This window comes from Bombus pyrosoma, linkage group LG16 (assembly GCF_014825855.1).
Source record: "Bombus pyrosoma isolate SC7728 linkage group LG16, ASM1482585v1, whole genome shotgun sequence".
Classification (NCBI taxonomy): domain Eukaryota; kingdom Metazoa; phylum Arthropoda; class Insecta; order Hymenoptera; family Apidae; genus Bombus; species Bombus pyrosoma.
This window is the reverse complement of record NC_057785.1, coordinates 917,178-937,376: the sequence shown is the minus strand read 5'-3', so window position 1 is coordinate 937,376 and position 20,199 is coordinate 917,178. Positions and strand designations below refer to the sequence as shown.

The 20,199-nt window shown below is 40.2% G+C and overlaps 1 protein-coding gene across 28 annotated transcripts in view; it reads left to right on the top strand.

Annotated features, from left to right (window-relative positions):
* Positions 1-20,199, top strand: part of LOC122576224 — a 176,201-nt gene that overhangs the window by 145,733 nt on the left and 10,269 nt on the right. For 10 of the 28 annotated variants that reach the window (XM_043746171.1, XM_043746182.1, XM_043746181.1 and 7 more), the window contains 13 exons: positions 3,306-3,443; positions 5,796-5,967; positions 6,666-6,821; positions 10,018-10,163; positions 11,085-11,138; positions 11,480-11,548; positions 13,956-14,045; positions 14,628-14,690; positions 15,810-16,035; positions 17,592-17,702; positions 17,791-17,898; positions 18,103-18,285; positions 18,456-18,555. In XM_043746171.1, the coding sequence (XP_043602106.1) occupies positions 3,306-3,443; positions 5,796-5,967; positions 6,666-6,821; positions 10,018-10,163; positions 11,085-11,138; positions 11,480-11,548; positions 13,956-14,045; positions 14,628-14,690; positions 15,810-16,035; positions 17,592-17,702; positions 17,791-17,898; positions 18,103-18,285; positions 18,456-18,555 (1,616 nt within the window). The remainder of the gene's footprint in view (positions 1-3,305; positions 3,444-5,795; positions 5,968-6,665; positions 6,822-10,017; positions 10,164-11,084; positions 11,139-11,479; positions 11,549-13,955; positions 14,046-14,627; positions 14,691-15,809; positions 16,036-17,591; positions 17,703-17,790; positions 17,899-18,102; positions 18,286-18,455; positions 18,556-20,199) is intronic. The other 18 variants (XM_043746174.1, XM_043746199.1, XM_043746196.1 and 15 more) reach the window with 16 other exon arrangements.

The window sequence follows — 20,199 nt, the reverse complement described above, 5'->3', positions numbered from 1 at the left end:
GATTACGAATTTTTTGATTACGAATGACCGCCTTCTTTATCAATGGGGGACAATTTTTCTGCCTACATCCGATCAATCGGATAACCAAACTAACGATTTAACCAAAAAGGACGTTAATGGTTTATCGATACCAGCATTCCAAAAGAATGTTAATCTTTTATGATGGCTATTCGTAATCGAAACAGTTGAGGCTTAACCCATTTTCAATCGCTGCATCATCACTTTTTAGGAAACTTCATTAACACTTTGACTACCACGTTCTTACAATTGTAAAAATTGAATAAAATTGACAGTTAGGGCTTTTTGAATATAACCGATAAATGGAAGATACTTTGAAATGAAAAGTGCCCCATTGAACAGTTAAACATTTTTATTAGAACATCAATAAAAAAAATGAGAACAAATTTTGCATCTAACGGTGCACTATATTAAAACACTTTAAACATAAATGTGGCTCATCGATACAATCTGGACAATAGGTTTTTTTTTATTTAATAATTTACATTCACAATTTGTCCAATTTGGACATTTGGTGAAATTGTTTAGCTGCTTGATTATCGCGTGGGTGACTACCCCCAGCGAGGTACCATCTTCGTGTTTGTTAGGTTATATCCTTTGTGAATCTGGACAATAGGTGGTCACCTTTTTCGTCCGATTCTTAGCAATTTTTGGTCCTAACTGTTTAACATTTTTTTTGTACCATTCTCTGCAAAATTTTCGTGCCAGGTACGCTTGCCCTTCTTTCTGCATTTCGTGTCGCAATCTTTGTCGAATAAGTATATTTGATGGTTGTGGTGAATGGCACCGTGTAAGGTGCATCGCGAGTGCCATTCCAAAATCTGATACCTTGATTTTTGCTTTTGTTGCTTGTTTATAGAGTATCATCGCGTTTGAAATTGATATATTTAACAATAACTCTAAAGCTAATTTTATATACCACTTGAGAATTCTTCTATGTTGTGTAGAATATACTATCAGTTGATCTGATAAATCTACGGCACATTTTCCTCTCTTGTAATCTACACTACCATTGGTTTATCACAAACATATTTTTCTCTGCGGATCGCTACCATTTCAGCCGAATGTTTCATCGAAATCATAAAAATAATCATAACACTGTTTACTAATATCTTCTACACGTTTCAACAATACATTCTGCACGTTTTGCGTACGACGAAATAACAAAAGCGAGTGGTTTGTTGAAATAAACAAAGTCCTGTTATAATATGTCGCTATCAACTGTTATCAACGCGTCACGGTGGTCACCTGTGACCACCAATAAGATAAACGGTCCATTGGGGAGGAATGTTTACATCATCAATTTATTATTATTTTGCCATTATATGCTTTGAATAATAAAAATACTCTCGTGGCGTCCTGAGCGAAACATGTGATTTCTGCGTGGCAGTCAAAGTGTTATTTAGCAACGACTCCCTTCCATTTTAATAACGATTCATTTCTACTTGATGATTCTGTGGCATACAATTTTCAAAATAACCGTGTCACTACAGGAAAAGCTCTCCATTTCTGTTCGAATACTTTCCTCAGCTTGTATACTCGTTCGTATCGTTTGATGGAAAGTAACGCACCGATCCAACGCTTTTCGTCCCTTGCGGATGCAAGCACCGAATCCTTGTGCAATGTACACGCGCCGTCCGTGAGATCGGCGGTCGCGAGAGGTCGTCTCGATTCCGCGAACACGTTCGTCGACTCGAGTCCCGACTGTCGTCTGACAAACTACGATCGACGACCATCCGTTTCGCGCCTTTGCTACGACGGCCTGGAAAAGTGCATAATATACAAGCAACCTTGGAGTACCGACGCTTTAAAGAGAAAAGATCTGTTCGTTTGTCACATCTCATTAAGAACAGTGTAAAATGGTGATTTATTCGTTACAATACATAAGATGCATTTTGTCATGTGTACAAAATATGTGTTACGAAAGGCCCCATTTTAAAATCGAAAGTTAAAAGCAATTAATATTTCCTGTTGGTTTTTTCATAAGTTCGGTTACGTAGTTGTCAAGTAATTAGGTTGGTGCACGATATGCGCCTGTTTCTCGTTATGAAATTTGACATAAATCGATGCATTGGATGATTAATGAGGAAGATTTGTAATAAAAATATAAAACTTCTTTATCGCGACGTTGATGTATAATCAGAAAGTTCGTGCGGTTTCTTTACGTAAACTTCGATTTGGAAAAATAGTTTCTAGAAATTAGCATTTTGAGGCGGTTTAAGACGTTTCCTACTTCATCTATGCGATTCTTTAACGCGTAAATCACTTTAATTACTTGAAGGATAATTATAAATGAACAAATGTTCGACTTTTTCTATTGGAAAATTCATATTTCGCAATAACGAAGCGAAATAGTTTTTGAGAAAGTTTTGTTGAACGACGTGGGAATTACTTTGATTAAATATACGACGTTTTAGAGCTTTAAGTTTTATCGTAGAGAACGACGTTTCATATTCACCGATCTAATAATAACAAATTAGTTGTTAAATAGAGTAGAGCCTGCGTTATACGAACATCCGCTGTGTGAACGTTTTATTATATGAAACGTACGAAAGTGACATCAATAAAGAAGATGATAATGATGTGTCACCTCATTTACAGGCATTTACATGTCTGAAAACCGTGAGCTGCTTCCAAGCCCATGTGATTTAGGCAAAAAGGTTTGCCATCCAGCAATTCGATTTCTTTAATTTCGTTAAAAGAAGGATATTGCCTTTTTGATTTGATATTCTACGTACGCTGTTATCTACAAACAAATTGTATTCGTTTTATCTCATTCCATCTCAAATATTAAATCAGACCGACTGCCAACTGCTGATTGTTTTGTCACGCAAAAATTCTCTTTCGTCTGCCAACACTTTTGCCCTCCGATCAATTCGTATAACGTACGCTGTACAATGATCGCGTATAATACGAGAGAAAATTATATAGGCAAAACCTGTTTGTCTATGTAAAGGTATAATTTTTTTATAAAATGGGGCTATTATTTATCCAGGAAACACAGCGTGTTACATAGAGCATCAATTTTCTCACATTACGATGACAAATAATTCGTCGTCTAATTCGCCAACATTCTCTGATTGTTGGTTTGGCAACTAAGTGATTGCGGGTTTTGTCATTACCACCTAATGACAAAATCCGCAATCACTTAGTTTCCAACCTAATATTTCCGAGTCGCGATACCGTGCACTTTTACCAGCCGCGAATTAGCAAAGGAACGAACGTCGGGCAGAAACGCGACGTACACCGGACCAGCTGGGTACATTGGTTTTTGTTTGGTTTTCCGGATGGTTGGATAGGTGGTGGCGGGGTGCCGCCGGCCAAGCCGCTTCGCAGCTACCAGTGTGGTAAGAGTCCCCTTGGAAGCCTCGGGGGCTCGGCTCGCTTCTCTAGAGACAGCTCGGTCTCCCTCTATAGTATAGCAGGTCAGTAGTAGCCTTAAAACAACCCTCTGGAAACCTCGGACCAGAGTTGGGCAAAATTGATTCGAACGACAAATAACAAATAAAGATGAAGAAATTTGAATTGAATGTTATTCGCGAATTTTATTTTATTTATTGTATATATATTTATTATTATTTGTTGATATATATTAATATATATTTATTTATTATATATTATATTTTATTTTTTATTTATCTCGACTGGTTGTGCGTGTACAGATAATCAGACAAATATAATTGCGCAAATTTCTAGTCAATTTTGTTACTTACGATTAGAAGATACGTTGACAAGATATAAATTGGTTAGAAAATTAGAAACTGAATTTTGGAACAATTTGTTTCTCGAGGTTAATCTGCAGTAAAAGGATTGGCATCTGTGAACGACAAGTGTTGATGCAAAATGACACATAACGAGGTATCGGTGAATAAATTTCGAATAATTTATTTGTCTAGATAAAAGTCTACTCGAACTATGCCCAGCTCTGCCTCTCGGTCCTTTTCAGTCGATCGGGACCGGCTCTCTGCGTTAAGTTTGCCCGATTTTCGATCCGCGATCTTTCTCGATGCCGAACCCGATATTTCTCTCTCTCCGATGGCGTGGCTCGTTCGAAAATCGAAACTATGTGTGGAGAAAAGAAAACGAGGTCGAGGGTTTCCGTATTGGGTCGTTAGACAATGCGCGATCTCGTGACCGCTCGGATTCGTACGCCAGAGTTGACACGGATGGATCCGCTGGCAAGAAGATTCATAGTTGGTGAAACTCGGCTATGAACCGACAGACGAGGAACGCACTGTTTTATCGAGCAAAAGTGAAAAATATATTTCCAGTTTAACGAAGTATATTTCTGAGAATGTTATCCATCTCGATATCCAGCTTGCCAACTGGGCCATATTACGCAGGAATCCTGCAACCCTCAAAATAAGAACCAATTAGTTAAAATTGTGATTTGTAATGTGAATAATCTTGCGATCTCTGGTTTTGCAAAACAACTCTTGCATTATAAAATTATGGAAACTGTCTCATTTTAGACTTGTCAGTTATTTTGCAGGAAATTTGCAAACTACTTGACTGAGAGTGAAAGACACGCAGCATGAGTTCTCCATCCTGTTGACACAATAAACGTAAAGAAACTCACTCGTGGCAATTAATTTTAACACTTTACCGACTGATAGCCGATTAATCGGTACTTGTCGCCGACGCTTACCGACCGATAGTCGATTAATTGGTTTTTTGTCGTCTTTTTGTTGCCGACAATCTTTCTCATTACTTGAGCAGTAATTTGTTATTTAGTACCAAGGTACCTTGCTCAGTTGCGTCAGTTGTATTGCTTTGTAAGCTCCCACAGTTTTATACCAATTTGAAGAACTTCCCGTCCGCGATGGACGAAAAGAATGATATTGGAGACTCTAAACCGAAACAGAGCCGGCGCCAGGGAGAATCTGCGTCTGAGCTGACGTGCTGTTGAACCGCTAGCCGTCGGTAAAGTGTTAACATTGTACTTTTACGCAATATGCTGATCATACTGAAATTGAAATTACCGAGTAATATCAACCAATAGATGCCGCGTAGACAATTTTAAATAATATTAATTATACTGCTAGATGAGCCATTAAAAAACATGTTAAAACAGCAAAAAGGAATTAAGTATAGAAAATAGCTACAACAGTGATAAAGCTACTTTTCTTTGAAATTAAAAACTTCACACTAAATTTACTCCATTTCAGATCGTTGAAGGTTGATAGGTTTTTGCATAACATTGCCCAATTGACTCTGAAGATTTTGACTATGGAGGCGGTTTGGTCGCAACGAAATGGCTTCGAAAGAGAGTGAAAGAGAAAGAAAGAAAGAGAGAGAGAGGCCCTGAAATTGGCATTTTTGTGATTCGGTCGAACGAGACGCGACCCCTTGGAACACTCTCAAAGTATCTTGCAATGTATACGTAACCTTCCCCATGTGTGGTATACAGTATCTAAAGTAGAGCATCGCCGTCAACCCCATGATATCGTGTCCGATCCTATTACCACCAATAAAAATTCGTAGAACTCTTTGACATCCCATAAGAAGCACGTTCGAAGTCTGCATAGTCTGGATCAAGGTATAGCGGAATCATCAGATTACTTCACGATGCCGCTATATCTTGTACCTGGATAGTCCATTTTCTCTCTTGACCCCATCGATACCGATAATAATCTTCATTCTCGAATCGCGATCCCGTAAATGCAATTTAAAATTTTCTCCACCCGCTAAACTACGAACTTATTAAAATAATTTTCGGTTGCATAGGCGGATCGTTTACCCTCTACGTGGTTGTACTAATCCTTGCGATTCTACAGATCGATTGCACGGGGAAAGCGGTTATATGAGCAGTCCAGAAAGAGGTGGCGGAGTTGGCTCTGGAACTGGCAGATATCCAGCTGGTCCTTACAGCGCTGGGAGCAGCTACGAGGACCCGTACTACTCGCAGTATTCGGGAACAGTGACACCGGTCATCGACGAGGAAGCCAGGTAACCGGAGTTCCACGGACCATCGCTTGGGTCGTTTCATGTCGATTTTCTCATACTTTCTCGCTAATTTCTCAATATTTATACAGAATTTTCCCATATGTATACGTATAAAATAGACTGCGGTGGAAAGTAACCATTCGACTTTACAATAGTACTTTACAAGAGTTACAAGGCTTACAGGCTTGTGACAAATAGTATTAAAATTATCAATTGAAAACGGGAACGAAGAAGAGTAGTTGCAAGCTGAACTGAGCCTTTTCCAAAATTTTGTCAAGCTGCTCTACTGCGGCATACTACTTGAACAAGGTATAAAGGTAGTTACTTTGAACGTGTTCTATAAAAAGAGAAAGAAAATCTCTTCTATTTGTCTTCATAATAATTAAAAACTCGTTGATAATTAACTATTAATTATCTACTAATTATAACTATTATAATTAAACTATTAGGCATCAGTTATTTTAGATCACCTTATGTTTCAATCGTAATCGTTCGTTTTTGCTACTTTCGTTCCTTTAACTTCCTCCGAAGCCCAGTCTATCCGACAACAAAAAAAAAAAGAAAAAAGAAAAAGAAAGAACCACAAAAAGCGCGTGCGACGAGATACATCGTATCAACGACGTAAAGCAAAAGTTGGTCGTGGCGATCTCGAATTCGACTCTCGTGGATGGCTGATAGCGCGGATACGTATATCTCTGTTGTGGGTGGTGCAGCGATACGGAGCTGTTGGAGGAATCGTACAGCCTTTACGGTGTGAAACCGCCAGGCCGTCCGCCATCCGGTCCTCCGCGATCCCCGTTTCCTCCAGGGGCACCGCCACCTTTGCCATCCGGTGGCCAGAGCTACGACGCTACTCGGTACACAGCTACCTTCTCTAGTTTTCGATAGAACCGCGACCTCAGACCTCGAAATTCTCTGTAAACGGAGATGCTGAGTCTGACCGTGACCGGTTGTCTCTACTTAAGCTATATATCGTCTGGTCAGAATATACGAATGCGCTTGCGAACGCGTCGCACAGTGGCACAAATTTTACCGATACACAAAATAAAGATCATCGTTTCGAATCACTTCGACAGAAATTATCAGCTTGGTCCAATTGTATTCCGATAAATCGTAATCGTTATATTGGCTTGGCAACTGAGTGATTGCGGATTTTTTCATTAGGTGGTATTGGCAAAATCCGCAATCACTTAGTTGCCAATCCAATATTATTGCACGTGTCATCACGTCGTAATAAATTGTGACGAGTAATGAGACAAACTGAACGTAGATCTCATAGATCGTTTAGGCATTGAATATTCATCATGTATTGGAAAATTTCTGTATTTTCGTCGAGGTGTTCGCTTTCTCGTTGCTCTATGTTTCGTTGATCATCTGGTAATTGTCCGTCGTTCAATTTGGCCACTGTGCGTCGCTCTTGTCGTGATGGTCAGCCATAGATACGACGACTACCGTTCCCAGGGGAGAGGAAGCGATCGATATGGTAGGTGCCTTGACAAATTTATCACGGCAGAACGGAGGATCGCGAGAGAGTAACGACTAGGGAAAGTGAAAAGCGCGCTGGCTTCCCTCTAGGCTCCCTTAGCCGAGTTATTTATACTCGTTCGTCGTTGCTATTGGCGCTTGGTGGATAATATTCCACGATATATCAGCCGTTTCGAGTTCATCGATCGGTATTCCCGTCGATTCCATTGACCTGAGGAAACCTCGCCTCGAAATCCACGTATAATACCTCCGTTCACGGCTATTGAAAAACTGCTCTCTGCCCAGGAATGGTCGTCGTTCGTTCAATGCATGTGTATAGTATGCGTCGAGGCATGCATGAAGAACGATAAGTTATGTTCCATATGGAAACGCAAAATTCGATACGGTCCTGCGTTTCTCATAATGCTCGAGTTTATCAGGTACACGCATATGGCGGCGCATTTTCGCTAAAGTTTCTGGACTGATGTTATTTACACAAATATTAATATTTATTATTATTAGATTGTCTGGAAAGTTTCTTTCGTTTTAGAAGGAGACAACAGATGCGAAACATTTTTATAGTATATTTTATTGCATGTATTAATATACTGCACGTAATGCAAAATCGATCATACGATGTAAATTGTAGGAAAAAAGAAGTAATGGATTAAAATAATATAAAACAAAAAACGTTGTACATCTATTGTTTCCTTGTGAAACGAAAGAAACTTTTCGAACAACCTAATAATATTTAGCAAATATTTTCGATTCTAAACTGTTGCTCTTACGAGGCGCTTACTTATATATCCTGCTGCTTATTTTACGAGGATATAAACCGGACAATAACGTTTAAGCGAGTATTCCAAGTGTAAAACGCTAAACTCTTTTAGGTCAGGCAATTTTTGTACAAACAGGCTGTAACACTTTTTACAGTCAAACTTTCAGACTATATTTATACATATTTTGCTAAAATCTACCTGGTTTTTTTGCCGCGAAACAAAGTCAAAATCGATGGTACTACATGCCCACGTACACATTGCCATCGTGGTCCATAATTCCAATCGTTTTACTATAGTTTGAACAAAAGAAAAAACTCGATAATTGGAAAAATGACTGCACTATCAAGTTCTATCATTTGACTTTCGGAAGCTTAAGGAAGCAGAAGAAAGGAAGGTATTGAATTCGTCCTAGTTCAGACCACAACGATGCACACATGCATCGAAAGTGCACAGAAAATTTGAAGCCACGTTTTAAGAAATATAAATCGGAGAAAAACGTGTTTGAAATTTCTTGTTACCAATAAAAATCGTTCGTATAAAAGCTTCTCGTACAGTATACGTATAACTTCGTTAGTTGTAGGAATTCACACATAGACTTTCCCCATACATACATTTCTGAAATTATATTCTTTGAGAAAATGCAAAAAGAAAACAATCCTTCTTAACTTCAATTCATTGCACATATACTTACGAAAGGTTTATATTCCTGAATTATAAGTAACGCGATATTTAAACCAGCTCCTCCTGTAACATAATAAGAATAATCGTGTCACATGCTCGATAAAATTTCGAAAAGTTGTCGATGACCGTGCGTTGAATAAGAAAATTATACTTAGCTGGGAAACTTTTCTGTTAGACACAAGTCAACTTTTTTTTAACGCGGGGAAATCCTTGCGGACACTTCGCCGCCCTCTGGGAGGCGACAGGGTAGTGTCAGACTCAAACCGACTAAAACCCCGCGGTTGTCATCCTGACGTTTGGCAGAAGTGTCCCGGGGTCTCTTTCGAAATACTACCGGGAGACACGTCAGCTATCGGTCCAGAAACTGTTCGAATGCGCCGTGTATTCCGCCGTGTCCGATCGAAAGGACGGGAATTTCGAGAAAATTGGCATCCCTTTCGTCCGGAAAACGGCTCTGCGCTGAAAATACGGATCGGTGGAATGTAGCATGCCGACTAGCGGTCGTAGAGAGAATGTGTATCTGAGCGCTTTTGTGTATAGCCTTCTGGTGACGTAGGCTTTAGAAAGATCGCGAGTTATGCGGAACGAACCTTGCACGCGATTCTCATTATCGTCAGTTGATATTTTATTATATCTAAGCGTACGTGCATCCTGTGGAACGCTTCTTTGGAAGATACTAAGCCCGATTAGATTTAGATTTTGTCTCATCCCATTCTCGGTTTCTACAACATGCAGAAACCGGAACCACCCCAGACAGCACACGATGTCTCAGAGATGTATGTACATTTCACGTCCGTTTCAAGCTCCACCATCCTACGACTTGATCGGAACGTTTTAATTTTTACACTGCGGCATTCGACTGTAATCAAACTACGTACAGCCTATGTATCTATGCGTTCTTTAAATTTCCCAAAGCGTTACAAAAGACCAGGAATTATTTTATAATAATTTTGCTATTAGCGCTGAACTGCCCTGAATTTGCGACGCAGAACGTTCAAACTGCATCTTCGCCACACGTTTCCAGGACATTAATCGTACGTCTTTACGACATCCATAAACAGACTGTGTGCTGTCCGGGCCGTAGTAACAAACGCGCCGGTTAACCGAAATTTGCTCGTTCCTTGTCTAGGATAAGGGTAGAACACATGGAGAGGCAGCTGGCGAACCTGACAGGTCTAGTGCAGAAGGCTCTGACCCACGCACCTCACACGAGTCCATCGCCTCGTGATTATCTACAAGTTCCAGCTGGACGCGATCCTTACGCAAGAGGACCAGGTACGTTATCTGTCCGCCTTCTCAAATTCTCCATTCACACTAACTGCAACATGTGCGTAATCTTTTGGTCGTTAGACGCGCCACACCCGGTTTCTCTGTTGTCTGCGAAAGAAACTTTCGTCCCTTGGTTTCGCGTAGATTTTTCTTTTCATCGGTCCACCTCTTCCCATCATCATCTTCTCCTGGCCAATTTATTTTCACAGTCTCTTGCGTTCACGCCATCCGACTCGCCTCGACGAGAATAATTCGTCTCGTCGAAACGAACGGATTCGCATTTCTTTTCCATTCGATCTTTCGTCGCACTTAGACACATTAGAAGCATTAGCTCGTTACGTTCAACGGATTTATTCTGCGACGCTTTACCGCCTGTCCCGTTCTCTCTGCGTGAATGTTCGTCCGCCCCTTAGCTTTCTTCGTTTACGTCGTTCCTACGATCGTTCGCGTTTTCTCTCTCGATTTTCCTTCTTTAGATACCACAGAGTTTAAACGATACCGATTCCATTCGATTCGGAGGCAGCAGAATAGACGCCCGTGACTGTCTGCCAGGCTGCGCCTTCATTAGATCTAACAATACGTTTTTGCGCCACGGTTTATGCAGTGACAGCGGTACGACGCGGTTCTTCCAAGTAATTCCACGACTGGCTTTTCAGTCCTGTTATTTTTCCAAATTCCACGAATATAATTTAAATCTCATGTACATGCCAGGTGTGTTTTATTAATGTAAAATTAATTTTTCAAGTATTCGTTGATGGACGTCCTCTCCTTCTAACGACAAAACCATGCAATTAAAAAATTGTGTTATAATAAAATAATATTAATTCTAACGCGACGTTACCGCTGCCACGTGTTGTAACGCGGTGTTTAAGTTTCCTGAACCCTGCTGTACAACTGCTTTGTTATTCCGACTGACGCACACACCAGGCGCAGGGGACGAGTTCGACAAACACTCTAGCTCCAGCTCTGCCTCATTGCCAGGTGTGTCTTCTTCATCTTCTTCTATCTTCTATTTTTCCGTCGAATCACTGTAACCGCTGTAATATATAGTTTATATATATTTATATATGTACTTATTCATACATTATATCATTATTGTTACTCATATATACTTATATTATTATTCTTAACATTATTTTTCTTCTACTACTTCTTATTCTTATTCTTATTATTATCATTACTATTGTTATTATTATTATCGTTATTATTATTGAAATTACTATTATATACTATATTACTCTATTACTACTTATATACATTTTATAATAGTGCCCTACGTTTAACCAATGTGATTAAAACGGTTCTCCTTTGTAAAATTCAAGTGTCTCAACCTGCCGTTACAGATGACTCGTACTTAAGGACTGACGTAAAACCACCAAAGTTAGGCAAAGGTGCGGTTCACAAAGTATACACGTTTCTCCTGTTTATCCATGCAACAAACGCATCGTCGCCTTATTCTTTTTTTTGCCAGTAAATCGTAACACATAGCAGCGATTCGTGCACTGCACGTGCTTTCTCCATCTTTCTCTCTCTCTCTCTCTCTCTCTCTCTCTCTCTCTCTGTCTTTTTCGCGCGCGCGCCTACTTTCACCCTCAGCTTCTTTCTGACGTTTCTTTTGCATCGTTCAAGCACAATACGCGGCGCATCTTCCGAAGGCACTTGGCACCAACCTCCTTACTTTCGTCGTTATCGGTTTCTATAGAATCGACCGTGTCTAGAAAATCCTTAAACCGTTTCGGTAAATACGTTTCGACATTTGTCCCGTTCGCTTGCAATCGGTTCTATTAGGTTGACAATTAAGTGATTGCGAATTTTATCATTAGCTGGTATTGACAAACTCCGCAATCACTTAGTTGCCGACCCAAGAGCAACCATAAGCAAACTGCGGATTTTTATGCATTCATGGTACACTTATTTTATTTTCCTCTGCTTTTTCTTTTCTTCTCGTTCTTCCTTACCTTCCTTTTTTTGTATATACACTGCCGTGTATTAGTATTTGGACTTTGCACACTTGGGCTGCAATACGATCAGAATATTCACAGTTTTATTATATTTCCAATGTTGTGGAACGTAATGAAGATACGCAACGTAGAAGAATATTTCTATAATGTTAATTGTCTGCTTCTTAGCCGTAAGTGGAATCGACAGTTTTATTCAAGTGAAATCGAAACAAGGAATACGCATCCATCAGATTGTACATTCGCCTGTAATAAATAGTCGGTATTACAGAGACCTATATAACCATTTTTCGTTAAAAGCTTGGCGTAGTAATCAAAATGCTTCCACTTATACGTCTCAGACGCTATACCGTTGCCTGAGATAAGACCAGAGACGGAAATTGGTAAACTATACCTTACACACTTGCTATAATTTCAGTGTCGAAATACTTGAACACGGTTGAGTAAAATGTATTTATGTATACGTTTCCTACACATTCTATCTCTTATACCAAAGGATTTATCTGGTAAATAAATAAATAAACATTTGAAAGTGCAAAGATACATAGAATCCATATAACGTGAAAAATGTATATCTATAAAATATCAAAAGTACAGTAACTGTTACAATATTTGATAGGTAATTCTTACTTAGATTCACTTAAATTCCATTTTCTTTTTTAATTTAATTTTAACGTGAAGAAATATTAATTCGCATAAATATCCGCAGTGCGCTATAACAAGTTTTGCCCAGGTAACCATTTTTCTTTTCTTTTCTTTTTTTAACTCTCCGTATATATGTCTGGTGATATATCAGTATTAGCGTCAGATATATTTTTTTCTTTTATTTTCGTCGTTGGGATTTATGTGTTTCACTTTATGCCAGATGAAGGCTACAGACTTTTAAATTACAAGATCTTTTTCCGAATTCTGCTTAGAAATAGAAAACACGCAAGTGCTTTTCACTGAAAATTAACGTTGACTTTGTTTCGGCTTACATCGAGACGTGGGTCGAGATAGACCCAGGCACGGTTGACAGCGTGGGGGTAGCCGCGTATACACAACGTCTCATTTTAATGGATCCACTCAAATGTCTCCTAAACTGTACGCCATCCGAAAGAAGACGTTTCAAATAAAACTCGTTCTTTCAACAAATTCTGACCTCTAGGAAATCTCAAAGTGACGTTTGCTTCTTCAAACGGAACTATACATTTTTTTCATACACCGTTTGATATCTAGTTTTTAATTCTCCTGGAAAATGAAGGTATTAAAAGTGCTTAGTATAAAAGACATTTCAAAGTTAATTTCATCGAATTGAGTGTATGGAAGGTACGAAAAAAAGCATAAATATAAAAGCACGGTATTATCTTTGCTTGTCTTTCGTAGAAAGTTTCAGTTTTGTAAGATCAAAGCTAAGATATCACAAATACTTTAAATTCCACCTCGATGCTTTTTCTCCTAGAGATTTAAAATTGCATCGTACGTTATACAAAAAGAATGTATATTTCAATCAAAAAAAAAAAAAAAAAAAAAAAAAAAGAACGAAGCCGAGCATTGCAAGATCCTCTCGAAAAAAAGTAGATTCGACCTTTTCGAACAACGTGTACAGTTTCGAAGAAATGTTCGTGGGTCGATTAGAATGAAACGTACTATGGCCGCGTATATGAGTTTAAGCTTTACGTTTCCTGTCCCATTGATGCACGAAAACTCGTCGCACTTACTTTCGGTTTACGGCTCGACGTTTAGCACCATTTCTTTTAATTTCGAAAGTTTGTCGCGCGCACGCCCGTCCGCTATAACCAAAAATCCCACTTTAGCACGAGTATCGCAAGAAACATGCTCTGATCATCCTCTATTCCAGACAAGTCGGTGTCGTTTGAAAAGTCAGTGTCCTTCAGTGACGAGCCACCAGACATGAATTCCCCCAAGCAGCATTCCCCGCAGCACGCAGGTAATGGTTACCGCACATTCTACGAAATTATTATACGATACTTTTTCACTAAGCACGCTCCTCTCGGAGAATCGAGTTATTCTTCAATTGTTCAGTGGAAGAGAAAAAGAAAAACGCGGAGCGGCAGATGGAAGCAGAGTTCCGTTCGAACGATTAAATCGAACGAAAGCCTGTTTCGACAATGCGGAATCATACGGTATATAGGCATTGCAATTATCATGGAAATTATAGTAAAATCCAACTGGGTCAACGACGTCTTTAGCTTAATCACCGGCAGATGTCCCTAGTCGACGAAGAAAACCGCTGATGATCTGTTCTTTCTCGTTATGCGGTCTGCCCGTAATTACGAATCGATCGGTAACGGTTTTGCAAACCGCGCGGATATCGGGCTCGTTCGATCCGAGCAGATTAAGGAACCGCCGATGTCGATCATCTGCAGCTCCGCCGTCTTTCTTTCTCTTAAGCACCAAAGGTTAAAGATGTACTCAGAGAGAGAGATAAAAAAATATCCTTGTCGGAGTAGTTCATACTAACGCAATAATCTCTAACGACTTCTCGTGCAATGCCTTCCATCACGACTAGCGGACACAAAACCAACAAAACCGGCGATCAAATCCTCCACGTTGCCGAGGATGTCTTCGCAAGGTAAACCTGTTTCGTGTTTTTTTACGCTTCCACCAACCCTTGTGTCTCGTTACCTCCACTTGTTCTTGTGATTAACCTTATTGATCGTTCTTTCTTCTTTTTATGCCTCTGCCCCTCTCGTTCCTTCTCTATTTGTTTCGTTGGGTTTTTGGTCCGCAATTGTGTGTTTAAATATCCAGATACGGTGTATTATCCAATCGTTTCTGTTTTAATCGTTCGTGCAACTAGCCAATCACCGAAGAACACGGTTCTTCCGCTTGCGTGCGAAATTTCCGACAGTGCATTCGAGAACGAGATGGTCGAAAAGCAGCATCGACAGATCCATTTTTTAAAGCAACCAACAAGTTACACGTAGTAGGGTAAATAACGCTTTTCGACGCAACTCACGGCTCGATCGCACACTGTCTATAGATGGGTGATTGCCCTGGAACTCGAGAGGATAATTCAGAGGTAAAACGTCCTATAAGACGCATGATCGTTGATCGTCCACGATACCATCGTCCATACTCGTCCATTCGTTTCTTTCGTCCCTATCCCTTTGCTGCCCTCTGCACAGCTTTCATCGCCTAGTCGCCGATAAAATGGTGACGATAAAAATGACAGCGAAATTGTACGACTGGTCACTCGCCCTTCGTTCATATTCTCGTGCACCAGTCCGCCCTTTGATCGTGCGAAAGGCGTCGCATTAACGAGTGACAGATGGCGCCAGCCGTTAAATCCGGCCGACTGACAGCGCTCCCTACCTCATCCATAAATTGAAACGCGGTGAGAGATAAGGATGTTACAAACATGATTTTTTAAATTTACCGTCAAATCTATCGTCTACCACAGTTATTGCCACACTGTCATAGTTATTTTTACGGATCATTCAATCTATCGATCGATCGCCACTGCCCCATTTTCAATTACATTTCTTGCTACTGGCAAACGCGATCCGATTTGACTGGATCGCAAGGTAACAAGTATCAAAGGACGATGATCAAGCTGGACGATTTTCGCACGGTTTAACGGGCGGAAATGCCAACGCTTGTGCCCGTACATGTGAGCACGATGTATCGTGCGAAATCGATGAGAAGGACTAAAATCATGATCGTTGACGCTTGACCGAATCATTTTCAGAGAGAGACAGGCACAAGCCGACACCGCCACCGAAACCAGCAGCGCTGGTAGCTGGCCAATATGTTTATCGTGACATGGCTCTGACACCGGAAATGTACAACCAGTTGCGAGGTTTGCAGAAGAAGGCGAAGGACCTCAGGCAAGAAGTTAGGAATCTGAGACGCATGTCTCAGGCCCAGGCGCACACCATACGAGAGACTATATTGGATACGTTCATCACCATCAGGTGCGCAAAATGAAACAAGTATGAGAAGAGCTATGGAACTTTCTTCAAACTTAGTCCAAGTGATTTATATATAATTGGAAGAAACATTTTCATTTATTGTATATCAGACTAGTCGTTCTTTATCTTCATCATAATTACACGTGTTTCTCATCCTCGTCGTGTTCTTTTTCTACACGGGATCCTTCCATTGCTTTCTCGTGTGTAACATATATTTATTTATTTACTGCTCGATATCTTAGGCTTACATAGTTCCAAAGCCGACCACACACTGCGTGTAACTGCATTCTCGAGCGCTGTACACGTGTAAATTCAGTGCACAAGTATGCCCAACGACCATATGGTCGGTTATATAGCCTGCTCACGGCACAAGTATACTTGAAATGAATTCTACTTATGTTGATGTGTTTCTATATAAATATGTACTACGGCCACATCTGAAACAGCCACCCGTATTGTGGCATAGTCGCCTCACTCCTTCTAAGTTTATGTAAACTAAACTACAAACGAAAGATTTACTAACTTTCACGTATACGGCCGATTTCATTTAATTTCTCAAATATTGGGTTGGCAACTAAGCCCAATATTAACACGTTGAATGTCACGCCAGTTTCACAAGGTTTGGCCGTAACGTCACGATGAATTTTTTATTATGCGATACATATATTGTTGAAACATTACCTACAAGAGATATGTTACGGTATATAATCATCATTAATGAATTTATATCACCAAGGTCACTAGTGACCTACCTGGCGTTGTAGTGCAGTTTCGCTCGATTCACTTATTTTTTGCGATTATCAATTATCTCATATTGTTTCTTCGCGTTGCTAAAATAATTGTTAGACGTTTTTACGTGCCGGAATCTACCATTAACCATAATCCATCCCTTGGTCATACTTATTCGGACCCGCAATAATTCTAAAGAACCGCCACAAGATTTAGCATTGTCTACTTTACTGTCAAGGCCCTTTTTTTATATGTTTTATACTGCATTCATTTCGTCACACCATTGAAGTAACGATGGTAATAATAAGACATTTATAACTATTCACATTTGTTCAAATTATGTATTTCTACTAATCTTGGTGCGCCTATCATCGGTGACCCGCACGGCGCCACGTGAGCCAAGTTGAGTGCAGGTCACCGGTCACCCCATGGCATTCAACGTGTTAACCTTAAAAATTGCTTACTGATCTTTGTTGAGAAGAAACTTGGTTGAGCCCCGGTGGGTCTCTGACTTTAGGTTTGGGTTGAATGTTACTTCATCCGCAATCAATTCTAACGCAAACGCTGCCACAGACGCTCAATTAATAGGTAAAATTCAAAATACAGTAGAGTCTACTCTGTACTTGTGCAATGAATTTGGACCTGTATGTTGTTCAAATATACAGTTACGTGCTTTACTTTGAGCAAATCCAAAGACTCCTTCACAATTCTATTTCAAACACTCGTACCTCAGACGTATCTCTTTATCTTCTTGAACACGTATAATTATATTGTTAATGATATCGTTTAATATAATCATTGGCTATATTTATTAATTTGTGTGGACGTAGGACAATGTTGCTGTCGTGCGGCGACGCAGCTTGGGATGCGGAGAAGATTCGACTGAGCCGCGAGGAAGACCTCTACAGGCAGGAGATGTTGAGGCTGGTAAAAGATCTAACGTACGTGTTTCATTTTATTCTCTCGTTTCTTCTCGTATTCCTTAGATGCATTCTCTACAACCGCTCACACATGATCTGCCGCTTTCAGCGAGCTGGAGAACACGGTGGAGGAACTACGTGGCAACGTCATAAACAGAAAGACAAGGGTCAATATGTCGGATGTGGAGAACATGGCCTTGATAATGAGCAAATCCAGGTAAAGGGAGAGAGAGAGAAAGGCGAATTACTAAATTGGTAAAAGCTAAACGGCAGTTGCAAAAGCTTTCAAGAACTAAACCTGTATACTTTCAAGTTTGGACTAATTTTATAACGTCACCATACACATCAATTCTTTTACTTTCAAAAGCAAATCCTATATTCCGATTGAAAATGATGTGACAAACCGCATTTTCTGTTTTAGCAAAACGGTGGCGGACCTGAAGGTGCGATTCCCGAGTCTTCAGGAAGGTATGAAGGGTTTATTGAGCTCTGAAATGGAGATGGTCGTACGAGCGGAGAAATTCCTGAAAGAAGAGCCAGAACGATTAGAGTCGGCGTTGAAGCGTTGCAAAAAGCTCACTAGTACCCTCGTGACGCTCAAACGGTAGGTAACATTGCTACGGTCCCTGAATACGGTCCACTGAATTAGGGTCATGTAACCGCGCAACAAAAGATGCACAAAATTAACTGGGAAACGAGTGAGAATTATCAAAGGATAGAAGAAATTTGATCTTGCGTTCGTCAAAACTAACTGGTAATCTGTATATTCCGCAGTTTGGCGTCGGTGCAAGAGCAGCGATTACCAAACGCAGCAGCGAGCGTAGACGCCGAGGAGACGCCACCGATAACACCGACCTCTGCTCAACATTCCAAGGTAACGCTTCATTTGCCCCGCTCGCTCGCTCGCTCGCTGTCTTTTATTTCTTTTTCTCTTTTCTAATGTCTCTGTCTATCTAATCTGGATCCTCGTTCGACTTCTTTCTCAGCTATTTCCGTTCCAATAATACCCGTTGCATGGAATTCCTGAAAAAAGAACCTATCACGATCCTGTGATCCAGTTTGTCGCGCTTTGGAAACCTCTCTGCCCCCTTCCGAGAAGGATGAAAAAAAGAACGAAGCGTTTGATTTGCGGAAATCTCGATGAAAGATCGCGTACCGTTGTTGATAAAAGGCACTCGACATGGAGCACAAACGCAACTTCGCGTTCTACGTTTCTTCGTGGGACGTTCGCGTGGATTGTGCCGAGAAATCTTTGCAAAGTCGATGCACGTGGTTCCCCTTTCTTCGTCGTGTTTGTACGATTTGCTTGACAAAGAGAACTTCACACGCGGCTAGAAGCGACAGAAACGTCGAAAACTTTCCGCGAGTGATTAAAACAGAGCAAATCCTGTGATTTCGCGAGCGAAAATGTGACGCGGTCTTTTGGCATAGTCTCGTTGTTTAAATGAGAGTAGCGTCAGAAACACCACTCCAGAGCTTTGTAGATCTATCTTTGCCTAATCGAGTAAAACAATGTGGTATCTTGCAGTGACATACGTTAAGTCTGACCACCGCTTACCCCGTATCCTATTATGCTAAACAGCGCATGCAACGAGTGACATAGAATTTTGTCTACACATATATATTTATATAACTGTATACATAACTATATATGTATATATACATATCGTACTTTTGGTATTGGTACACATACTCTCTCGTATATTTTGTATACGTATCGTATGTACACCCTCGTTCATAAGTGTTAGAACACTCGTGAAAAGTTAGATTTGAATTAGGTTAAAGAGGTTGTCAATGATCTTCAAATCCTGAAGAGATAACTTTACGTCAGTTGAAACCAATTAGCTCTGTCCTCGTACCATTCTTTCTATTGATAAAAAAAGCAACAAAGATGTTTTGGGAGTTTGAGATGAACACTCTGCATAGTTCTATAATTTTATAATTCTATCATATCATAATACTTTTAGAAATATACATAGAATTATACAATTATACGATACTATAATACTATAATGTTACAACTCTATAATACTATGCTAGACGCTATATGCTATACCAACGAGATTGTATAATTTTCTCATTCTAAAAATTCTTGCAAACAATTTCTTCGCCAAATTGTATCCATACGTTACTGGATATTGTTTTATACGAATTGAAAATTATCTATACCAACGTATCGCATTCTGTACAATATACCACTAGGTGTCCTAATATTTAAAAACGGGAGTGTACGTACATACGCGAGTCCATGCGTGCATTCGTGATCTTTCACGCAATCGGCACCAAAACACTGCGAAACGCGTGCCACCGAAATACACTTTGCTTGATTCGCCTGTATCCAAGAGTAAACTCGGTCTCGGGATTCGTCTCTGGAAACGATCTCGTGCGTACAGTGCCTTCTCTACGGCTTCAAGTTCGCGAAAGATACGGTCTTCGCGTGTTCGTTACTCCAAGAAGGATCCTCGTTGGATCCATGGATCTCTTCGTCAACCGTTGGATCTCTCGGTCTCTCGATCGA